We start from the raw sequence: 20,839 nt of genomic DNA on the forward strand, positions 1-20,839 counted from the left end.
TCTACTGGTCTATAGACAAAACATTGCTTAGACGACACTCAGGACCTTTGTCCTACATCCAACCCTTTATCAAACCTCTGACTCCAGTTACCTCTACCATCAGAAAACAGTCAAACACATATCTGACCTTGGGTGCTATAGCAACAATTAGAATGCCTCCGGTTTTCCCCAAAAGGAGCAGACTCACTGCATACCAATATCTCAAGGGGAGACAGTGTCTAAACCCAACATTTGGTGTGGCCTTGCTATGACCATAAAGCCTAGTTTGACCCAATGCATATTAATGATGGAAAATTCCCTAACAGGTACTACATGTAATATGTCTGCACCTATATCTATCTTGAAGCTGAATATGTGATTTCTAAGAGTCAAATCTCCATACTATGCATTGACTGTGGAATACACCCTGTATTCCACAGTCAATGTCATTACAGACATTGCTCATTTCTACTACACACACTGCTTTAGCTGACTCGCAACTTTAGTGGAATGTCCTTTTTCTCTATATGTTGCAGGTCACATCTCTGGCTCAGAACTGCCATTTTCCATGGCCAGGGGGTTTTCCAAATCTGTAAGCTGTCTTTCAATGCAGTGGTGCTTTTGACTTTGCTGATTTTTAGTTTGATGTGAGGTCTTACTTGTGGTTTGCTTTTGGTTTCTCTTCTTTATTATCACTGCATCAGTGTCATTTTTCATTTCCCCTCATGTTTTTTGCTGTCATTGGTACACTAGTACAGAAGAGTATCTGTGTCTTGTCCTAGTGTCTCACAGTCCTACTACAACAGACTGATAAACTTGTGGTGGAGTGCAGTTTTCAGTTAGTGCATACAATGCAGTAATGAAGAAGTCTACAGTCTCATTAGCTTGCTGCAGTATTTGGTTAAATCTTGCACTCTAGTATATACATTTGCACTTTACTATAGCCTCTCTGCATCAGATAAGGCTTGAGTGCACATCATCTGCTTCATCCCTCATGCAATAGATTAACATGTTCACTCTGTTAGCTTCACATCTAAGATGATCCCAGTTGGGATCTTTTAAACCTCTGTATCAATGTTTCCCAGTCTTGGGATTTTGAAAAGATGAGGCTGAATGGTGAATGTGCAACAGGCATGCTAGCACCAATGCTTCCATCTCACCATTAACAGACTCTCCAGCATTCAGTCTTTACTGCCGCAGCTCCTTCTGACTTCATGTCATGTTGTACGTTAAAAGATTTTTAAAAAGAATTTTCTGCAAAAGATAGAGCGTAACTTTGAGCCAAGGACAACAAGCTAAACATTACTGTATGTAAATGATTTGTGGGTTATTGTTAAAGCCACTGATGCTGAGGTAAAAATGAATTCAAATGTGTTTTTTATGGCCTTCACTGAGATTGTTTTTTTTTGTTTGTTTCTTTTTTTAGATGATTGGGATGGTTTGGGGGGGAATCTATGTAGCAGGCAGAAAGAAATCTGAATAAAAAACTAACAAAAACACAACTTTTATATATCCTATTATCAATGATTATTTTAAAAAATTACTGAGAAAACAGAATTTAAAAAGTTTAAAGCCATCCAACTTGATGGGGTATGTGACCCCTCAAGCTGTATTGACACCTCAAGTCAATAACCTTAAACACATCCCATGACAATCACACTGCATCAATATATATTACTATAATATTATAGTAAGGACAGTAATGTTGCAGTTATGATCTGTACCAGTTGTTGTCTGCTGGTCAATTGGGTCAACTTTCTTTTATCATCTGTATGAGTTCAAAGAGCCTCTCATGTTATTAAGATTTCAAGTCTGGAATCTGTGTTCCCTCATTTACTATTCCCTGTACATTATAGTCTAAATAGGCCTTTTTCACAGCAAATATATCCATTTGTCATGCACAAACTAATAACATTAACAACGGCTCTGCTATTCAAGTGTCTCAGCGAGCTGTTACAGTGATCCACCATGTACCAGGAGAAGCTAATTTAGCAATCTTTAATTTTATTTTTAACACTTGTGCTTTCCCTACTCTGATATTTCAAAATGTCTTCTGAAAAGACCTATAGTGAACAGTAAATAAATATTTCGGACACGGGGTCATCACTGACACATGAAGTGTGTCATAAGACTGTTAGTTATTATGTCATCCATCAAATGTGAGTGTGTGTGTTTTTGTAAGTTTTGAGGGCAAAATATCACACTGAGAATTTACTCTCAAATAAAATGGGGAAGGGCTAATGTAGTGAAATATGTAGCAGTGAAGAAATGTTGGACATAGCTCCAGTAAATCATAACTAAACTTGTAAAATGGTGTAAAATGGGAATTGAGAGTACAATGAGAAATATTGTTTGAAAAAAAGGAAGTTGATGATGATATTAAACATGTGCTGGGGATTTCAGCTTTGTTTTTCATCTCCTATAAATATGCTGATTTTTTATTTTTGCATTCCATAAAAAATCCTTAAAAGAACACAGAAACTCTCAACTCTGGGGCTTTACACATGTTGTGGTCCCTCTTGTACTTCCTCAATAACTGTACGTCTAACATGGAGCTACAGGCTGCTGCAAATGTAGACTTCCGTCTGTCCTCCCTACATCTTTATCTCCCCTGAACACAACATTTGTGTGTGTGTGTGTGTGTGTGTGTGTGTGTGTGTGTGTGTGTGTGTGTGTGTGTGTTGTGTGTGTGTGTGTGTGTGTGTGTGTGTGTGTGTGTGTGTGTGTGTGTGTGTGTGTGTGTGTGTGTGTGTGTGTAGTCTAGTGTAGTTTCAACATATGGATTATGTCATGTCAAACTGCCCCCTCCTACAACATAAAACAGATTGGGTTCAACCTACTCATTCACTCTGTACAAAGTGTAAAGCAGCTCTTTTTTGGTAATTCAAATACTTTGATGCATCTTCATCAGTTACATTATGACACAGCATGTAAAAAGACAAAAAACATGCAATATCAATAATCATGTACACCACCTGTGATGAAGGTTTTGTAAAGAAAGGAAAAGTATTTTTCAGAACTCTTATGAAGGTATATGAAGAAAAAGAATACGAGATGGAACATACATTGAAAGACAAAAACTTTGAAACCTGTATAATAAGATTGCCAACATACCTATACGTCTGCTCAGCTCTCCACACATACGTAATAGAGTTGTGTAATGTTGTAAACAAATATTGATAAATCACTGATAATGCTAACTGGGGGGGGGGGGCAAAACTGTTCAAGGTGAAGCAACTTTCACACAAAGCTGTGACCATAAACTTTGGAGAAATATAAAATTTTAAAAAAGTGTTGCCATATTAGTTTTGCCTCACCAACACATTTGTCATCTTCAATCAGTGGTTGCTAAGCTGTTTGAAAATATGCAACCACAAATAGTTTCTAAAAAAAAAAGCAAAACGAGCATCATGTTCCTCAAAGCAAAGCATCACAGGACATTTGTAGGGATTCATATGTAATAAAGCTGTAACCTGATCAGAGAAGAGGCTTCTCTACCATCAGCTTATTACACTGCAACAAAGAGCGTGTGCAGTGGACTGTGGGTGCAAAGTTGTGGTAGCGTCAATCCATAGTGGTCAGAGGTGCGTAAAGTGTGTAAATTATGATTTCCAACCTTTCAACCTGGCCCTCACAATCAACAACCACAGACAACGCTGCTCTTAAAAAAGATTGTATTCACAGTCACCTCACACGGCTCATTAGGATTTAAAATCTGCCAAGCTCAGCTACACAATGAGAGATTGTGCAAGTTTCCCAGAAACTGTCAAAACAATAACTATAAACACTGAAAAAACAGAGAAAATGTACAAAAGGAGTGAGAAACTGAAGAGAGAAAAGGAAGTGTCAGCTTAGGGGAGATAACTTTATTCAGACCTCATAAGGGAGTGTCCCACGCACATGCACACTACTCATTCTCTCTCTTTCTCTCTCTCTATTTGCTTCTTCCTCAATCATGTCATCTTCATTTCCTCCTTACATGAGCTTGCTTGAAAGGCAATATTGGTGGTAGTTCACTGCAGACAAGCAGAGAGAGGACAAAAATCTGTAGTCAGTGAACAGGACACCACAGGAGGTGGCTGTAAGGTGAGGCATTTCACATCTCATTGTACATTACTGGTACCTTAAACATAACAGTTATGTTTTTATTCTTATTTTAAAGAATTGGTATTAAGGAATATTTGTGTTATTCAATATGCCAAAGGAGATTCATAGGAGTGTGAAAACTAATGAGAACTTTTATTTGTGGATGGGTGACTGAGCTGTGGAGGAACCTTTTGGGCATATTTGTATTCAAGCTAATCCCTTTTTGAACTAGCTTGATAAAATGTAAGAAGACATTCTTTCTAATTCAGGGGACTTGTTGCAGCTGGCGGTCCTCGTGCGCTTGCAGTAGTCAGCATATGTAGAAATCGTTTTGTTTCCTAGAAACTAGTTACAAACAGGAGGCCTTTCATGTCTGTATGTCTGTCTGTCACACGTGTGTCTCTCTCACTGTCTATTTTAATTTCTTTCTGTATGTTTCCTGACCTCTCTATCTTGTCTTTCCACTGCACATCTGTCTTTTGTCTGTTGTCTCTTAAATGTTCTTTCTCTTTCAGTATCCCACCATCTCCACACTGTGCCCTTTGACCCTGAGCCCTTGGTGGGATGGCAGAGGATGGTGTGGGTACCGGCCCCCAAGTTTTTGTGGTGGACAGTCACGCCAACTTTGTGTCATTACCCAGCACAAAGAAACCGAGGTGGGCAGGAGTGCGTCAAAAGTGCATTCTCCCGCTGGTGGGACTGACCCTGTTGGGACTTGTTGTCGAGGGATTTTTCATCTACCAACTATACAAGAAAAACGAGGTGAGGCAAATACATGCATGTGTGTGTGTGTCTGTATGTCTGTCTGTCTGTCTGTCTGTCTGTCTGTCTGTCTGTCTGTCTGTCTGTCTGTCTGTCTGTCTGTCTGTCTGTCTGTCTGTATGAGTGTAGATAGAATACTCAGAGTATGGAGGGCATGGAAATTCGTTTTCTCAAGAATTTCCCTATTTTTCTCTGCGTCATGACTGCATACTTTAACAAGAGCTAAACACACTTGTACACTAGTTGTCTTTTGTCTTGAAGTCACAGGCCAAATAATGTCAAATACGTCAAATGGACTCCTTCTTTAGTTTTACTTCCCTTTCTTTTGTCCCTCAAGTACAAACCCACAATATAACTTCACTTTTCTGTCACAGTTTCATAATGGGGTTTGTTAAACCTGTTTGTTTTGCATTTTTCATGTTATGTAATATACACTGTAGTACAGAAACCATCCTTACGATGTCATTGCTCAGTATTTGCTATAGTAGACCAAAACTGCCTTTTATCCTCTACCAGCTGCTAAATTTCTCTGTAGCCAAAAATAACTTGACAAGTCGAAGAAGGTTAAAGTTAGCATATATCATGTAAGTTATAATTATGATTTTATTTTTATGTTTTATCAATAATGAAATCTGTCTTAATCACAGCATTATATGACCAAGTTAATTAAAACAACAAACACCACAGCAATTTTTTTAGGGGAAAGTTGTTTCAAATCAGTATGTGCCTTTGTTTGTATGTGTGAGCTTGTTACTGACTAAAAGTCACAATGTGCATACATCTATGTTTGTATGTGTAGATATTTTCACCTTTTAACACCACTGTATGTGTATTCCTGTTAGTTTCCACATGGCAGGTCAGATCCTGGTATTGAAATGTCTTTCTTGCCAACACAATTAATTTTGATACTTGCCAATGTGTGCCCTCTTTATTCCTCACTTTTTTGTTATTTCTCCTTTCCCCTGCAGGCATTGTTCCCTCCCAAAACATCTGCCCAGCAGGTAAGCGTAGGTTTTAAGCTCTTGTGTGTACTGGGTCAGGTTACAGTGTTGCACTGCAACAGTTTTTGACTTTCAGCTCTTTTCCTGTTTCAGGCTGGACCTACGATGGGTCAAGTGGGACCTGAAGGTACTGTGTCTGTTAACATAATTTATTATGGCTCACATTCTATGGGAAGAAAAGCTACAAATATAATGTGATGTATGAATACAGTATGTCTTGCATCTTTACCATCTCTCAACATGTGAGATGAGTTGACACACCCTCAAAAATGTATTTTGTACTATAAAACACATGCAAAACTTCATCAAATGCAGGGTTTTACATTGATTGATTTATTGTGGTTGAGAACAAACTCCAATGTGATTCTCGCAGTGCAACCACATCTGCAACATATCCAACAGAAGGCCTTTGCTCACCTGATGGGTAAGAACCATCTCAACACTCAAACCTAAATATTATATGTGACCTTAATGTTTGATTTCAACTGATCTCTTTTCTTTCCAATTTTTGTCCCAGGTCCCAACACTGTAGGGAACACAAACATTGTGCAGTGGGTAAATGAGGGTGATGCCATCATCTACAACATGAGCTACAACAATAGCAAGTTGATAGTCAAGAATGCGGGATACTACTACCTCTACTCCACACTGCAATTAAATGCTGTAGAGAAGTGTTCGCTTATCACGCACAAGGTCATAAGAAAAACCAAGGCATATGGCAGAGAGCTAGAACTTATGAAATCAAAAAGGTTAGTCAGTGCACCACTCCTTACTTCCTTCCTCTGCTGTTGCACATGTGCTTACAATGCAACCTGTTTGGAGCTTCACTTGTGCATATTTACATGCAAATTAAAATCTGTGCCATCTTCATTATGGACTGGTAAGTTTGCCTTGATATGCTTTACATCTTTGATATGTTTCCTCTAGTTTCCACTGCTTGAACCCCATACCGTCAAATGGGAAGGATTCAGATGGCCAGGATCTGTTGCAGAGTTTCCTGGCTGGGATCTTCAAACTGGACAGTGAAGATGAAATTTATGTCACACTGGATAATATAAAGAAGATGCATCCAGGACCCACTGAAAACTTCATGGGGGCCTTTATGATATCTCCTTAGAGGCACTGACATAGATTCTGTCCCACTTTCTGTTCAGATTCTATGTCTTTATCTTTATGTTTTCATTTACACCAAATGTGTGTAATATAATATATGTAATATATGCAATCTAATATATACTGTACTCAATTAATGTATTTGAACCACTTACGAAAAAGCAACAAATGGTTGTGACATCATAAAAAGTATCTGATATTCAGGCTATAGCATCGTACTAGATAATTTGTTACCATTTTTTTGTGTAAATAAATTGCTTTTTTGTTTTGTTTTTTACCAAACCGAGCTGTGGCATCTGTTTCTGATAAGGTAATATCTCTGGCCAATGAAAAAAAAAATGCAACAGGCAATCAGTGGTTCATTTCTGCTCATATACTGAACCGTGCAAACACTCACACTGTTTGGAACTAGGTTAGATAACATTAGCGCACCGAGACAAACCACAGACATGCAACCCACATAACACAGCTACAGATCTATAGATACAGAGTAAATACAAACACCTGCAAGGCAGTGCTTGTGTGTGTGTGTGTGTGTGTGTGTGTGTGTGTGTGTGTGTGTGTGTGTGTGTGTGTGTGTGTGTGTGTGTGTGTGTGTGTGTGTGTGTGTGTGTGTGTGTGTGTGTGTGTGTGTGTGTGTGTGTGGAGAGCAGGATGTGGTTGAGTAAGGATGAACTGAAGGGAGGATCAAGGGGGGAAAGAGAGCTGAGGTGCTGTGGTTGGTGTCGCTGACTCAGCTCTGTTCCACACTGCTAGCGTTTTGCAGACAGTAACAGTGTGGAACGGAAAAAGGACACCCAGAGGTACAGATACGTTTGGTAAAGGAGAGTACAGGCTGCGGCCAGGGAATTATGGTGGAAAAAGAAACGTAAAAGGCAAAACCGTAAAAATGTGTGAGAATAATGTGAAGCCGCAGGAAACTATAAAGATAGGTCGAAACACAAATCACCACTTGAACGGAGATGTATGTGAGTGAGGAGACTGGCCTCAGATGAAAATGAGATATATGGGTCATTTCCTGCTTTGAGGCACAGATTAACATCTATGCATCTACTTGAAACAAACACAGAACAAACTAATACCTCTGCAGCCCAACAACACATGAAGGCTTTGCAAATGTTGTAAAATTAGCTTGTGTGTGTTGCTGTCGGAAGGCAGCTTAGAGGATTCACTGAATCAAATACTGTGCTTAAGTAAAATAAGGGAGATACATTTCCTTAATTTGACAATTTACTGTAGTTAATGATTACTTGAAATATTTATATTTTCTATACAAAACATCTGATATTATAAAACATGATGCATTGTTCTAGATTAAACTTTCCATCAGTGTATAAATTAATTAAAATTAGGTCCAACCTGACCAAGCTGCACCATTGAAAGGCTGCACACACATTAAAGGCTGGTAATGAAAACAAGAAAAATGGGCTTTGGGCTGGATGAGGATGATGGTGTGGGCCGTCCTGTGCTGTTAAATTGCTCAATTCTATCTTCTGTCTTTTAAGTTATTTGAAATTAGTGAGCATCATTAAGGTGGAAAGAATGGCTGACATTCATTTTTGCATTTTCCCTCTGTTATCAGCAAGTAGTTGTGTGTGTGCTCTGCACTGTTGATGAAGTTTTAAAACATGCACACTTGTAAATATTGTTTATTTCATTCTGAAATATCCTTTTTCAAATCTCAACTGTGCAACAGCAGGTTCTGTCTTCTCCTCACATCCCACACATTCATGACTGATCAGACTCCGGTTCAGAAATTGTTATTTACTGTCTTGCAGCTGCAGTGTAATAGAGTTTACATTATTTAGGTAGTATTTTGAATGTCTGGGGTTGAAGGTTGGGGCCACGCCTCCAGTCAATCAGAGTAATTGGTTATTAATAATGTAGATTTTGTGTAAAAACCTTCGGAAACAGAAGAGAAGGGGATCTGGACGGTAGGGAAATATGGATTTAGAAAAATCTAATGTCAAATGATATATTTAAAAAAGACATTTACAAAAGATATTACAAAAACTAGTCCAAAAAGGCCATCCTACAGTGTACAATATATTACTTGAGATACTTAAGTGTACTTTAATAAAAGGTGATAAAAGGCTTCTTCTGTACTCTCACAAGCAGCATTTTGAATGCAGGATGTATTTGTATTTAGGCACTTTTTCTTCACATTGTGGTCTGATCTAAATACATTTTCCACCCCTGATTTGTGGCTTTGAACCTAAACTGCACATTGTAATTAGTTCATATTTTTCTCATTTTCAGAATCAGTTTGTTTTCAGACTCAGTGTCCATAAAGAAAATAAATGCAGGAGAAAGCAGGTGCTGACACACACAATGACTAGTGCATATTAATGCATCGATTAAAAACCAGATCCAGGTTTGTCACATGCATAAAATGTGGACTTCTAATCCATAGTAAGGATTTGTAAAGACTCACGTCTGCACTCACAAAATTAATGAAATAACTTATAAATCCTAATAGCATGCCTATTTACTTTAAGTTGACAACGACATCTTGGATTTACACCGGAGGTGTAATTATGTTTGTTTGCATGGCCCACATAATTTTTTTTTCTGAACCACAGTATATGGTAAGTAAACAGGAAGTGATGTGCATCCAGTTCCCGGTATGGGCTGCACACAGCAAGGAAGTTTCCCTTACATCTAAACTTTTCATATATTCCACTCGAACCGCTCACAATCACTTTCACAGTCGTCATTCGCTACTTATCACAAAAAAATGAACTCAGCAATCACTATATCCATGTTTATGTCCATATTTAATATGGATTACAAGGAAAATACATTCATAAATGTGTAGTATGTCCACAGGACATAGTTTTTCAAAAGTTAAACATTTTCTCAATTCGCAAGTCCACCTATTAAGCATTTTGGCAAATCTGGTCATGTTTTGGCTATAGTAGAATCATTTTTACAGTACCTTGTCTCTGCAAAAGTTATTTTAAGCACAGAGTGTTTCTCATCACGGTTACTCATCATTTGTCAGGAATGATCAAATGACTAAGCTTAACTGCAGTTGAACTGAATTATAATCACACATTTTTGTAAGTCTCAACTTTATGCTCACACACATTTATAAAATGATAAGAGAACCATAAAGTCACATTAACCTGATGTAGACTGATTGAATTTGCAGTGTATTGCACATCAACACTAATGTAGTGGTGTCTACATTAAAATAAAATTATATCAAACAACATGATCATAAATATAAATATAAATAGTTTCACATATACCACACATATATCAAATAAATATATCATATACTCAGTTACACATACAAATATTTACATAGAATGATGTCAGTGTCTTGTCTATCCCACATCCAGTCTGCATTATCCTACCACACAACTTCTCTTAAGATTCCACCATCACACCCCACTAAGCTTCATGGTCTTACATCTTTAGTTTGCCAGAAACTCCCCTTAAAAGTTTTGAAAATGAGGCCAGCGCATGCCCGTTTCTATCCACTTGGGACTTAAAGAAAACACAAACTGGTGTTTTGCTTAAGTTATGACCTGAAAGTCACGGGCAGACCTGCATTTTGATGACAGAAGCGGCACTACAGTGTCCATATTAGTCCACAAGGAACACGCCAAATTTTGAGCTGTTCCTCTCCAGTTTCCAGTTCTTCAGTCCCTCCTTTGGTATTGTCATCTGAGCGAGCAGCTGTGTCTTCTCCTCCATCTGGCTCACTGTCCAGCACTTCCTGCTCTTAGGTGTTGGGTCTTCTGCTGAAAGCTCCACCTCACAGGTGAGCTCCTTGCCCAGATGCACACTGAGGAGGCCTGTGTTGCATATGCCTGTGCAGGTGAGTTTGAGATCAATGTAAATGAAGTAGGTCCCTGTCCGTTTGACCTGCAGTGATTGTTTGTTAGAATCAAAAATGAATTTGCTTCCAACAGATTCCCCTGAGCCGTACTTGACTGTTCGCAAGGACATGGTGTAGTTCTTCAACTCACCTGTAGGGGGAGACAAAAACATTTAATTTAGTTTGTTTACAAAGTTTATCACAAGTTTATCAGACTTCATCTCAGTTGTTGTTTTGCCTTCATTATGTACTGATTTGGCCCAGCTGACAACCACATGAAATCTTTTAGATGTGATTTGATGATACAGATGATGAGTTTTATCTTTAAATTTGGTAAATGGCACATGACTTCATGGTACCTTAATGATATGGGCCGAAAGGAGGACTCCATCATCTACCTACTGTAGCCTAATTATTTATTTAACTATTATTACTATTATTATTTTGCATAGCCTATGTTTTTAAAACATGCAGCATGAATCAGGAAAGTGTGTTTAATTTGAAAGTAAATGTAGACTTACTTGAGGTGAAATCCAGGTAGGCACAATCCTGCATCTGTTGACAAAACAGAAAAGATGAAGTGGATTAAAAGTCAGATATATGAAGGGGACATGGGTTGAAAGAAAAATAAAGGCAAACAATTACGATTGTATGCTTCTTCTTTTTTTTAAGAGTCGTTTGTTACCTTGTATGCTGGGGATGGTGTGTCTCCTGTTAACGTTGAACTCATAGACTCTGAGGAGGGAAATGATGAATCCACTTTGGACCTCAGCTCCATCATAACCACCACTCCACCAGCAGCCACAGCCACCACTGCTGCAAACAGGAAAATAATGGACACGACGAGAAAAACGTCCAGGCAGCTTCCACGCCGTCGCTCGCGTTTCTGAAGAGACTCTGTGTCCATTTCTGTGTTTTGATGGTCCATTAGTCGGCAGTAGAAGTAAAAGCTTCCTTGCAATCTTTGGAAGTTTTACAGCTCCAGTTGTTAAGTGAGTAAACCTCCACAAGATAGTCCTCTTGAGATCACAATACCAGAGTCCAGCTCCTGAGATGAATGTCGCAATGTGAACACCATGATTCGTTTTTATAGCGTGCTGTCAGTTTCAGACACGGAGGAAAAACACGGAAGTCATGGGTTTCCCTCTCGCCTCCTCGCAAACGCCCCCCTCCTTTACTGCATGTACAGGAGGTGCGAAAACGAGAGGCGCAGATTTTCCGAAAGGCGCTCCCTGCAATTGCGCAAGTGCGCTCGAAGCAGCGTGCCCGATGGAAAACGAAAGAGAGAAAGACACTGCGCGTACTCCAGCTTCACTACGTTCCGACACAGTCAAACAAAGGCTGAGCTTTCCCTCTTCAAGCTGAAACTCACAGCACAATGGAGATAGTCTGAAAACGCACTTTTGGACTTCATTGCTCACATTTCAGAAACTTTTATTTATGGAAGCTAAATGTTGAGGAGGAAACAGGGCCATAGAGCCATAAGGTGGGGCATGTGATGTGTATATTTCATCATCAAACTAAAACAAAGCTCACAGCGTCATTCCACCAGGTATACACACACCAATAACGTGCGGCTGACCATCAGATCAGATTGTGATTCTGAGGTTATGAAAAACATACGGGAATGCCCCATTGTGTGTGTGTGTGTGTGTGTGTGTGTGTGTGTGTGTGTGTGTGTGTGTGTGTGTGTGTGTGTGTGTGTGTGTGTGTGACTGAGAGAGAGAGAGAGAGAAAGAGAGAGAGAGAGAGAGAGAGAGAGAGAGAGAGAGAGAGAGAGAGAGAGAGAGAGAGAGAGAGAGAGAGAGATGGGTTGGAACAGTTTGCCAAAAAAAAGATATTCCCAAAAAAATAATAATATGGGATGCGTGCCGCTGACCATCAGATCGGAGTGTAATTCTGAGTTTATGTAAAACATACAGGAATGCCCCATTTTGCGTGTGTGTGTGTGTGTGTGTGTGTGTGTGTGTGTGTGTGTGTGTGTGTGTGTGTGTGTGTGTGTGTGTGTGTGTGTGGGTGGGTGGGTGGATTGGGGGGATAGAGGGACGGGTTGGAACAGGTTGCAAGGGTAGATATTCCCTAAAAAAGAATAGGTTACGGTAATTCCCCACATCATGTGTGAGACGGAAGAGGCTAAGAGAGACTGAGAGGAAAAGTAGAAGAGGGAAGAATGAGTAAATGTTCATATGGGTGACAAAAGATCAACTTTCATTATTAGGGCATGGAAGGAAATTGTGCTCTGGATTAGCAAAATGAAGTCTAACATACTGGACATCTCTAATTTAGTGGTGGCTTTTGGTAAATTATCTGCTAAACATGTTTCATTTCCCTTTTACATTTCATAGGAATGCTAATAGTGCTGAGTAGGGGTTTATAGTGAGATGTAAAAAAAATACATTGTTTTGCACTGCACTGCAGTTTTGTAGTGGCACATTTAAATGTAAATGTAGTTTATGTATATGGCTAAAACTAACATTCTTTGCTCCTCTGCTTTTGTGGAGGCATATTTTTGATAATAGTGCCTTCCATCTTCGTAGAAAAGTCTGAGGGATGCTTTTGTCGTTAATAACATGCCAGAGGCTCGACCTCAATCACATCCAACACATTTGGGATGGAACTTCAAGCTGGAGTTTCAAGTTCAAGTTTATTTGTATTGGACAATATTAATAAGCAACTGAAAGTGTTTTACTCAGTGATGGAATAGTGGAAAATAAGACAGACAGCACATACACACAAAACTAATTAAAAACTAAAACAAATAAAAACGTCTTCAGCTTTAAAAAAAAAAAAAAAAAAAAAAAAAAAGAAGACAGTGTTGGTGCAAACCTCAGTTCAGCAGTTAGGTTGTTCCAAATTCTGCTGCCTGCTTTTGATTGCACTCTTGAAATTCGGAGGAAATGGTAGTCGTATGACCTGAAAAGGTAAAAGCTCCCACAAAACTTGTAATATACAGAGCAACTTTAGTGTTAGAACATCTTTTGGCTTGCAGCCTTCTTCAGGGTCATATGATCTGAGCCACTTGTGCGGTTGATAAACTTGAAGCATGTCAAAGATATAATGTGGAGCCAGACAATTAAGTGCTTCTTGCTAAGGAGAAAATATCTTACCTAGCCTTAAAGTTTTACTTACCAGATAGGAGCCATTAGATGTTTTTTATAGGGAGACCAGTGATTAGGGTGATTGTCATAATAATCTATTCTGCTGGTGAAAAAAGCATGAGAAATTATTAGCTGGCCAAACCTGTAAATAAAAGTTAAAACAGATTCTGTCATTGACGACAAACTGACTTTTGATCACCACATTGATTCTGTTTGTAACAAAGCCCACCAGCGCCTGCATTTCTTACGCAATCTTCGCCTTTTTAATGTGTTAATGAGGATGTTTTATACATGTTTCATCGAATCTGTTTTAACTTTAACTTTTATTAGCTGGTTTGACCTTCTTAATGTTAAAAACAAAAACAGACTTCTGGGTATGGTCAAAGTGTGTCGTAAGGTGGTGGGTACCACTTTAAATGACCTCCCTCAGCTCTACAAGGGTTTAAAGCAAGGCCTGGACAATCCTTGCTGAGCTGTCTCACCCTCTGGCTGTGGAATTTGAGTTGCTCCCGTCTGGCTGCAGATACAGATTACCTCAGTGCAGGACAAATAGACTTAAGAACTCTTTTGTTATTGCTGCCATCAAGGTCCTCAATGAGTGATCTGTGTGTTTCGTCTATTATTTGTGGAAATCTTCATTGTTTATTTGATGTTATATGTGATTGCTGCTCAGCTGTACCACGGTTTGCCCCTCGGGGATAATAAAGTTGATCTTGAACTTGAACTTGAACTTGAACTTGAACTCCAGAACTTGACTGAGACAGACAGCAACAAGAATCGAACTCCAGTTCTAAACTAACTTTAGCTAGTGTTGCACCCTGTCTGTGCTGTATAGTGAGAGAGTCAAGGCATTCGGGAGCACAAATAAATGTCACATCCTTTGGATTTTCCAGGCAAAAACCCTCCTGAGTTATTTACATAGAAACCAGTCAGAGAAGTCAGGGGAGGTCTCATTGTATTATTTCTTCACATTTTATTAATAGTTTTTGTAATTTTTTTGAAAACCAAAGCTCTTACGTAATTCTTACATATTGCACAAAACAAATCTCCAAGTGTCTAATTTCCATTTCCATTGTACTGAGTATGTTACCATACCCATTTGCAACAGGTCTCTTAGCCTAGTATGGTGGTGTATAGCTAAGTATCTCTATTTCAGCACGTAATCCAAGGCAGAAAACTTTAGCTTGAGTTATCAGCTTAACTACAAGATGTATTCTGTAGCAGTTGCCACACAGGGGTTTAAGGTTTCTCTGAAGTGCTATACACCATCTAGTCACCTGACTGAGTATCGCGCTGACATGTTAGCAAGTAGTGTACAAAAAAACTGTCATTTTATCCCTATTTAGTACATGATTAAATAAAAAATATATGGGTGTTTATATTTTAACTCATTATTTTAGCAATGAACCATACCGTAGTCCCATTATGAACTGTACGATGGTCCCAATAAGTTTGAATGTCTTTTTTATGCATATTTATGCCCTGTCCACATTTCTTTACACATGGCTGTGGACCGGTATTCATCTGAGTTTGGAGCAGTGCAGGCAGCATATAGAGAGTACATTAAATTACCTATAATGTCCCTGTTGCAAATGCAGAACTGAATAATTGCATATTATGTTTGTAACTTTGTTGTAGGTGAGCAGGGCTTACAGTACATATCAACTGTGTTTTTAGGCCTTAGTGATTTTTTGCTTTAAGAAGTCAACATGAATCTATCAATTAGTGTCAATATGTAACTGATGTAATTACTGATGAGGGCTTTCCCTCCAGCACTTCAGCACCAAGTGGTTATCTGATCTCCAGCAGGAGAGTTTACACTGGGATTTTGGTAATCAAACTCAAACACGTTCTCTTGCTAATCAAAGCATGGTCAGCTGATCATATCTGCACAGTTTGCAAAGAGAGAAATTATTAAGGGAATATTTGTGGTTGTTTACCGAAAGAGAAGTGCTATATACAGACAGCCATGAGACAGGAAATGACTGTCACTGACAAAAGTTCAAACATATGTGTAGGCAGTCAGTTAACGGTACTAAATTCAAAACTCTCAATTGAAAATCTCAATTGGAAATCAGAAAAAATACCCAAAAACCAGTACATGCGTACTATATTTAACAACTCTGTAGCTGATAAGTCATTCTAAACCTCTTAGTGTGAATAAATACTGTATGTTGTCTCTTCATGTTTATTTCCTATCTTCAGTTCAACCTGTTTTTCATTAGCCTGTTGTATAAATATCAATGCTTTCGAGAATCAATGTTGCAATCAATGTTGCAATGCTGCTGTGACGAAGAAAATCATTGAACAACTACTGCTGTCATCACAATATTCTTTACATCACTTGTTGCAGCATTTAGGCAGAAATACATTTGTAGTTGATCACATTTTATAATTTCCAAAACTCAGTGACTGATTAATCATATAATACCATCTTTCAATTAATTCATAAATTGATTCAAAAATAGGATTGTAATTGGTTTGAACACTTCTTCCCACATCTTCAAGAACTATGCATATACCTATTTATTAAATTAAAGGAGGACAACTCATAGAACTATATCTCTCTTTTTCATTCAGTAATATTAAAGAGGATTTTGCATTATTTACCTTATAACCTGAAAATAATTCAAAAGTCTTAATTACATCCCCAAGGGCCAGTTTTCAATTGAGTTTGATAAGTCATCTTCGAATAATGTTATGCGATGATCTATCTCTCCTTACCTGACTGCAGAGATCGTCTTATGTGTCCTGACTGCTATGGTGAAGGATTCTGGTGCTATTGTAAATATGAGGCCTGACAAAGGACACCCTTGTCAGATCTACCTATAGATATTACATGGTTAAGAAATAACATTGTTAGTCACAATGTTATTGTTAGTCAGATTGATTAAACAGTATCCTACCCATTTACAGAAAGCAGTTGCAAATTCAAATCGGTCTAGTGTTGCAAACAGTAAAGGGCATTTAATTCTGTCATATGTTTATTTGGCATCGACCAATATCAGAGCCATATCTGGTGCATCCATCCTGGCATGTAATATATTCAACACTTGTTGTACATCATGAAAGCCTGATGCCAATCTACATGCTAATCGCTTGCGGAGAATTTTAATGTCCAAGTTTAAGAGTGAAATTTTAACCCTACTGTTGTGTTTAGGTCAAATTTGATCCATTTTCAAGTTTAGATGTTTCATGCCAGGAAAGGGTATTGACTTAAATCCAATTGTAGAGTGGTCGCACACAGCGAACATGATCCCATGCACCACCTCCCCCAAACCTAACCTTAACCACTGACCCAAAAAGCATCTTTTTCCAAATTGGGGACACATCTTTTGTCCTCAATTGGACAAGCTGCCCCCAATTAAGCAGTATGAATTTAGTTTTTTGTATACACACACACATACACACACACACACACACACACACACACAGACACACAGACACACACACACACACACACACACACACACACACACACACACACATGCACACACACACACACACACACACACACACACACGGTCAAGAGGTCTGGTGGTTTCATTTTACTCTTTATTGTCCACAGTTACATCACCCGTAACATCACTCTGTAGCTGTTTGCTAAACTGTTTTTCTCCCTGGAATGTTTATGACTCAGCAAGCTATTTGCATGCTGTTGTATTGAAACCTAAGTAGTTCCTGATGTGAGTTTTCTGACCCATCCAAAGTTCTGTCTTTCTAGAATTTTAATTTTAGGATCTAGCTATTCCAGTTTTTGATGAGTGATGTAGAAGAAGTTTGTCCTCTTAAAAAGCTTTAAAAGAAAAATAAGTCTATAAGAGCACTCTTGCCATTTTACTTGTCTGTGGACTTGTGTTTTACTCGGTCCAAGGTGAATGGTGAACTTTCTAGTTCAATTAATTTATCTTAAAAATTGCTTGACAACAATAATATATCATATTTTGATCAACCTTCTACAATCTACAATCCAAACATAACATTTAAGGAAATCAGTAATAGGTTAGCCCAATCCTTCATCACTCAACCTTGTTTGCATGAATAGTACGTTCATACAACCTCTCGGGTACCCTGTACCCACTACTCTTTACCTTAGTGTTTACCTCACTTGCATTACCTAGTCCCTTGAACTGGGAAAATGAAAAGAACTCATGTTGGACTTTATTATTGAAGTATTTACAGTTTGATTGCGATCTGTTCTCTAATTATTCTGTTAAGAGTTATTTCCATTTTCCAGTATTGCTCCTGGTGCTGTCTGAGGGAGAGAGGGGGCTTCTTTGAATTTCCTCTCTGGGTTCAAGGATGTTTTCCCCAGTTTTGGTTGGGGGTGGGGGGTGGGGTGGGGTTTTTTGTCATTTTCATATGTTAGAAAGCTTGAGCTGCATCAGGAACCTTCTTTCTTTTGCAGGTGTTTAATTTTGCACTGACTTCCTCCACATGTTGGTGTTCCCATATGACATAATCTGATTTTATGACACGCTGTGACACGAATGTTAAACTAAGCACTTCAGTTATTAAAACATCATGAGGAATGACAACTGAGAATAAAAACAGTAAATGTGATGGGAAAAACGCTGGGACTGTTTCTGTGGGGGAGTGGTAAACTTAATGGGGAAGTCAGTGTTAAACATAGAAAATGAGAAATTTAGTGTTACGAGTATGACAGTCAGTCAGTGTAAGGTCATATGCTCATGCAAAGCAAAAACCCATGTCTTCTGTTCCCTAATGAAACTAACCAAACTGTGCAAACATAAGCATAACCACACACACACACGTCCACACACCCACACACAACATTCCTCAAAAGTTTCCACATTTGTTCAAGAAAGGTAATCTTACAAAAAAAACAACAGCTTACCTGACTATTAGGAGGTACTTCCAGTCTTAATGATTAAGGTAATGTGTAATAACAAAAACCTGCTCTGTGTGTGTGTGTGTGTGTGTGTGTGTGTGTGAGTGTGTGTGTGTGTGTGTGTGTGTGTGTGTGTGTGTGTGTGTGTGTGTGTGTGTGTGTGTGTGTGCGTGCGTGCTGTGGTACAACTGTTTAGTTTGTCTGTATAGATAACTTACATGTGTATCGGTCTGATGTAATTTATGATCCTGATGGTAAACGTGGTAAGTGTTTTAACAGACCTTTGCTTTTCCACCTTTCATCAGAAGAAGTATACGACATATACGACGGCAGCAGTATTGTAATATGTCATAATGGAAGGATGATATCAATTAGTCACCGGTACTCAATCTTCCTTACCGCAGATGATGAAATGCTGGTGAAAGCTGAACGGAAGCATTTGTTATGAACTAAATGTTATTATCATTATTAACTGCAACTCTAATGATGAAATTTACTAACACAAACACACATAACAACACCCACGCTCTTGTGGGTGGATGTAGTTTTCATATGCATAACTGGACTTTCTGTGGTCATGATTACGTAGTGGCCTTTTTGAAAGAAGAAAAAAAAAAAAGAAAATACCATCGTGTGATGGGTTTTCTCACATAAGGGAAATCTCTGTTTTCACTTCACATTTAGAAAAGTTCATGTGCTCTTTCTCTCGCTCTCTGTCTCACTCTCTCTTTGTCTCTCGCTGTCATGCTGCTGTCTTTCTATTTTCATATAGAAGCAGAAATGAGAACAAGAATTGCTAACCGTCAGCAGAGAAGACAAATGAAAGCTACCCTAGCAGTGCTTTTGCTGCCACCTACTGCAGAGAGCCTATTTATTCTAAATGCTTTGTGCTGCAACTGCAGTTCCACCCTCAATACAGCAAACACACTTGTAGTAAGAGTGAAATTACAAAGCCTTTATTCATGTTGCTTTGTTTTACTGCACTGCTCTGCTGAGTAAAAAAAACATTTACAGATCCTATATGACGTGAACATTTCTTTTACTTTTGAAACTCTTTTCCCACATTGTTTATGAAAACATACAGTATAAACAAAAGCATCCCTTACTTATCCTGTACATCCCTCCCCACCTCCAAACTTCAACATATAAGAAATTGAAAAACAAGGGAAGAAATTAATTGAATAGAAAAAAGAAAAGAAAAAGCACAGATCTTTATAGTCAACAGGTTCATACTAAACAGCAATCTGTAATCAAGTAATCACAGCAAGGTGGCCGTATAGCCTACTTGCTTAATTCTCCTCCTCCTGTGAGGCAAATTGCTACATCAGCTCCCTCCATGGTAACTTGTTGAGTGAGTAAGTCTTGGATAGCATGCATTAAATAGAGCAGGAGGAGTGAGCATTTCATAGTAATTGATGATTGACAGGCAACCAGTTGAAGTCACTGCACCCATATAAGAAACTGGCACATAACTTAACCAAGGGTAAAAAAACACACCTTCTCATATTTACACTGTTTTTTTTACTATAATACAGAGCCAAGAGCTATATGACGACGGTCCCGTCACTTTGGCCTCTGTGATAATGAAGTCGTTTGAGGGCCTCGTGCTGCCCCTCCTCAAAGCTGACCCACTTCTGGACCCTAGCTTACAGTGTCAACAGGTCTGTAGATGATGCATTCAACTTGGCCCTCCGCTTCCAGTACTTGGACTCTTCAAGAACCTATACCAGGATCCTATTCGTGGACTTCAGCTCAACCTTCAACGTGATCATCCCGGTTCTCCTGCAGGACCATCTCTCCCAGCTGAATGTACCTGACGCCACCTGCAAGTAGATCATTGACTTCCTGTCTGACAGAAACATGTGAAGTTGGGAGCACACATCTCTGACTCTTCACAGCTGACACCACCCTCATTGTGCTCATCTTTGGTGGGGATTAAAATATATTTGTAGTATATTTATGATATTTCACATTTTAATAGTAAATTTTTATTGATGGTGGGGGGTTATTTTGTGTGTGTGTGTGTGTGTGGGGGGGGGGGGGGTTCTGTTATGCACCACAACACCAAGGTAAATTGCATGTTAGTGCAAACCTACATGGCAATAAACCTGTTTCTTTT

General features: G+C 38.7%; 2 protein-coding genes across 2 annotated transcripts; one reads left to right on the forward strand and one right to left on the reverse strand.

The window, feature by feature from the left end:
• The first annotated feature begins 3,949 nt into the window (after positions 1 to 3,949).
• Positions 3,950 to 7,163, forward strand: LOC133997556 (lymphotoxin-alpha-like). Its single transcript, XM_062437197.1, has 7 exons — positions 3,950 to 4,065; positions 4,581 to 4,827; positions 5,796 to 5,828; positions 5,922 to 5,955; positions 6,202 to 6,252; positions 6,346 to 6,577; positions 6,756 to 7,163. Exons 2-7 carry the CDS (start codon positions 4,630 to 4,632, stop codon positions 6,943 to 6,945), a joined length of 738 nt encoding a protein of 245 aa, XP_062293181.1. The 5' UTR covers positions 3,950 to 4,065; positions 4,581 to 4,629; the 3' UTR covers positions 6,946 to 7,163.
• A 2,953-nt stretch (positions 7,164 to 10,116) lies between these two features.
• Positions 10,117 to 11,698, reverse strand: LOC134001765 (uncharacterized). Its single transcript, XM_062441077.1, has 3 exons — positions 11,456 to 11,698; positions 11,292 to 11,325; positions 10,117 to 10,921 (listed from the first exon to the last, which is right to left on the reverse strand). The coding sequence occupies exons 1-3, from the start codon at positions 11,696 to 11,698 to the stop codon at positions 10,536 to 10,538; spliced, it is 663 nt and encodes a 220-aa protein (XP_062297061.1). The 3' UTR covers positions 10,117 to 10,535.
• Positions 11,699 to 20,839: the final 9,141 nt, after the last annotated feature.

This window comes from Scomber scombrus, chromosome 2 (genome assembly GCF_963691925.1).
Source record: "Scomber scombrus chromosome 2, fScoSco1.1, whole genome shotgun sequence".
NCBI lineage: Eukaryota > Metazoa > Chordata > Actinopteri > Scombriformes > Scombridae > Scomber > Scomber scombrus.

Bases quoted from the DNA above. Each gene is read 5' to 3' on its own strand.
- LOC133997556 (XM_062437197.1), top strand. From the start codon at position 4,630: ATGGCAGAGGATGGTGTGGGTACCGGCCCCCAAGTTTTTGTGGTGGAC. The intron at 5,956-6,201 runs GTACTGTGTCTG...TGATTCTCGCAG, and splicing joins GGGTCAAGTGGGACCTGAAG to TGCAACCACATCTGCAACAT. The intron at 6,578-6,755 runs GTTAGTCAGTGC...TGTTTCCTCTAG, and splicing joins GAACTTATGAAATCAAAAAG to TTTCCACTGCTTGAACCCCA.
- LOC134001765 (XM_062441077.1), bottom strand. From the start codon at position 11,698: ATGGACCATCAAAACACAGAAATGGACACAGAGTCTCTTCAGAAACGC. The intron at 11,326-11,455 runs GTAACAAACGAC...TTTTGTCAACAG, and splicing joins CACCATCCCCAGCATACAAG to ATGCAGGATTGTGCCTACCT. The intron at 10,922-11,291 runs GTAAGTCTACAT...CTCCCCCTACAG, and splicing joins CTACCTGGATTTCACCTCAA to GTGAGTTGAAGAACTACACC.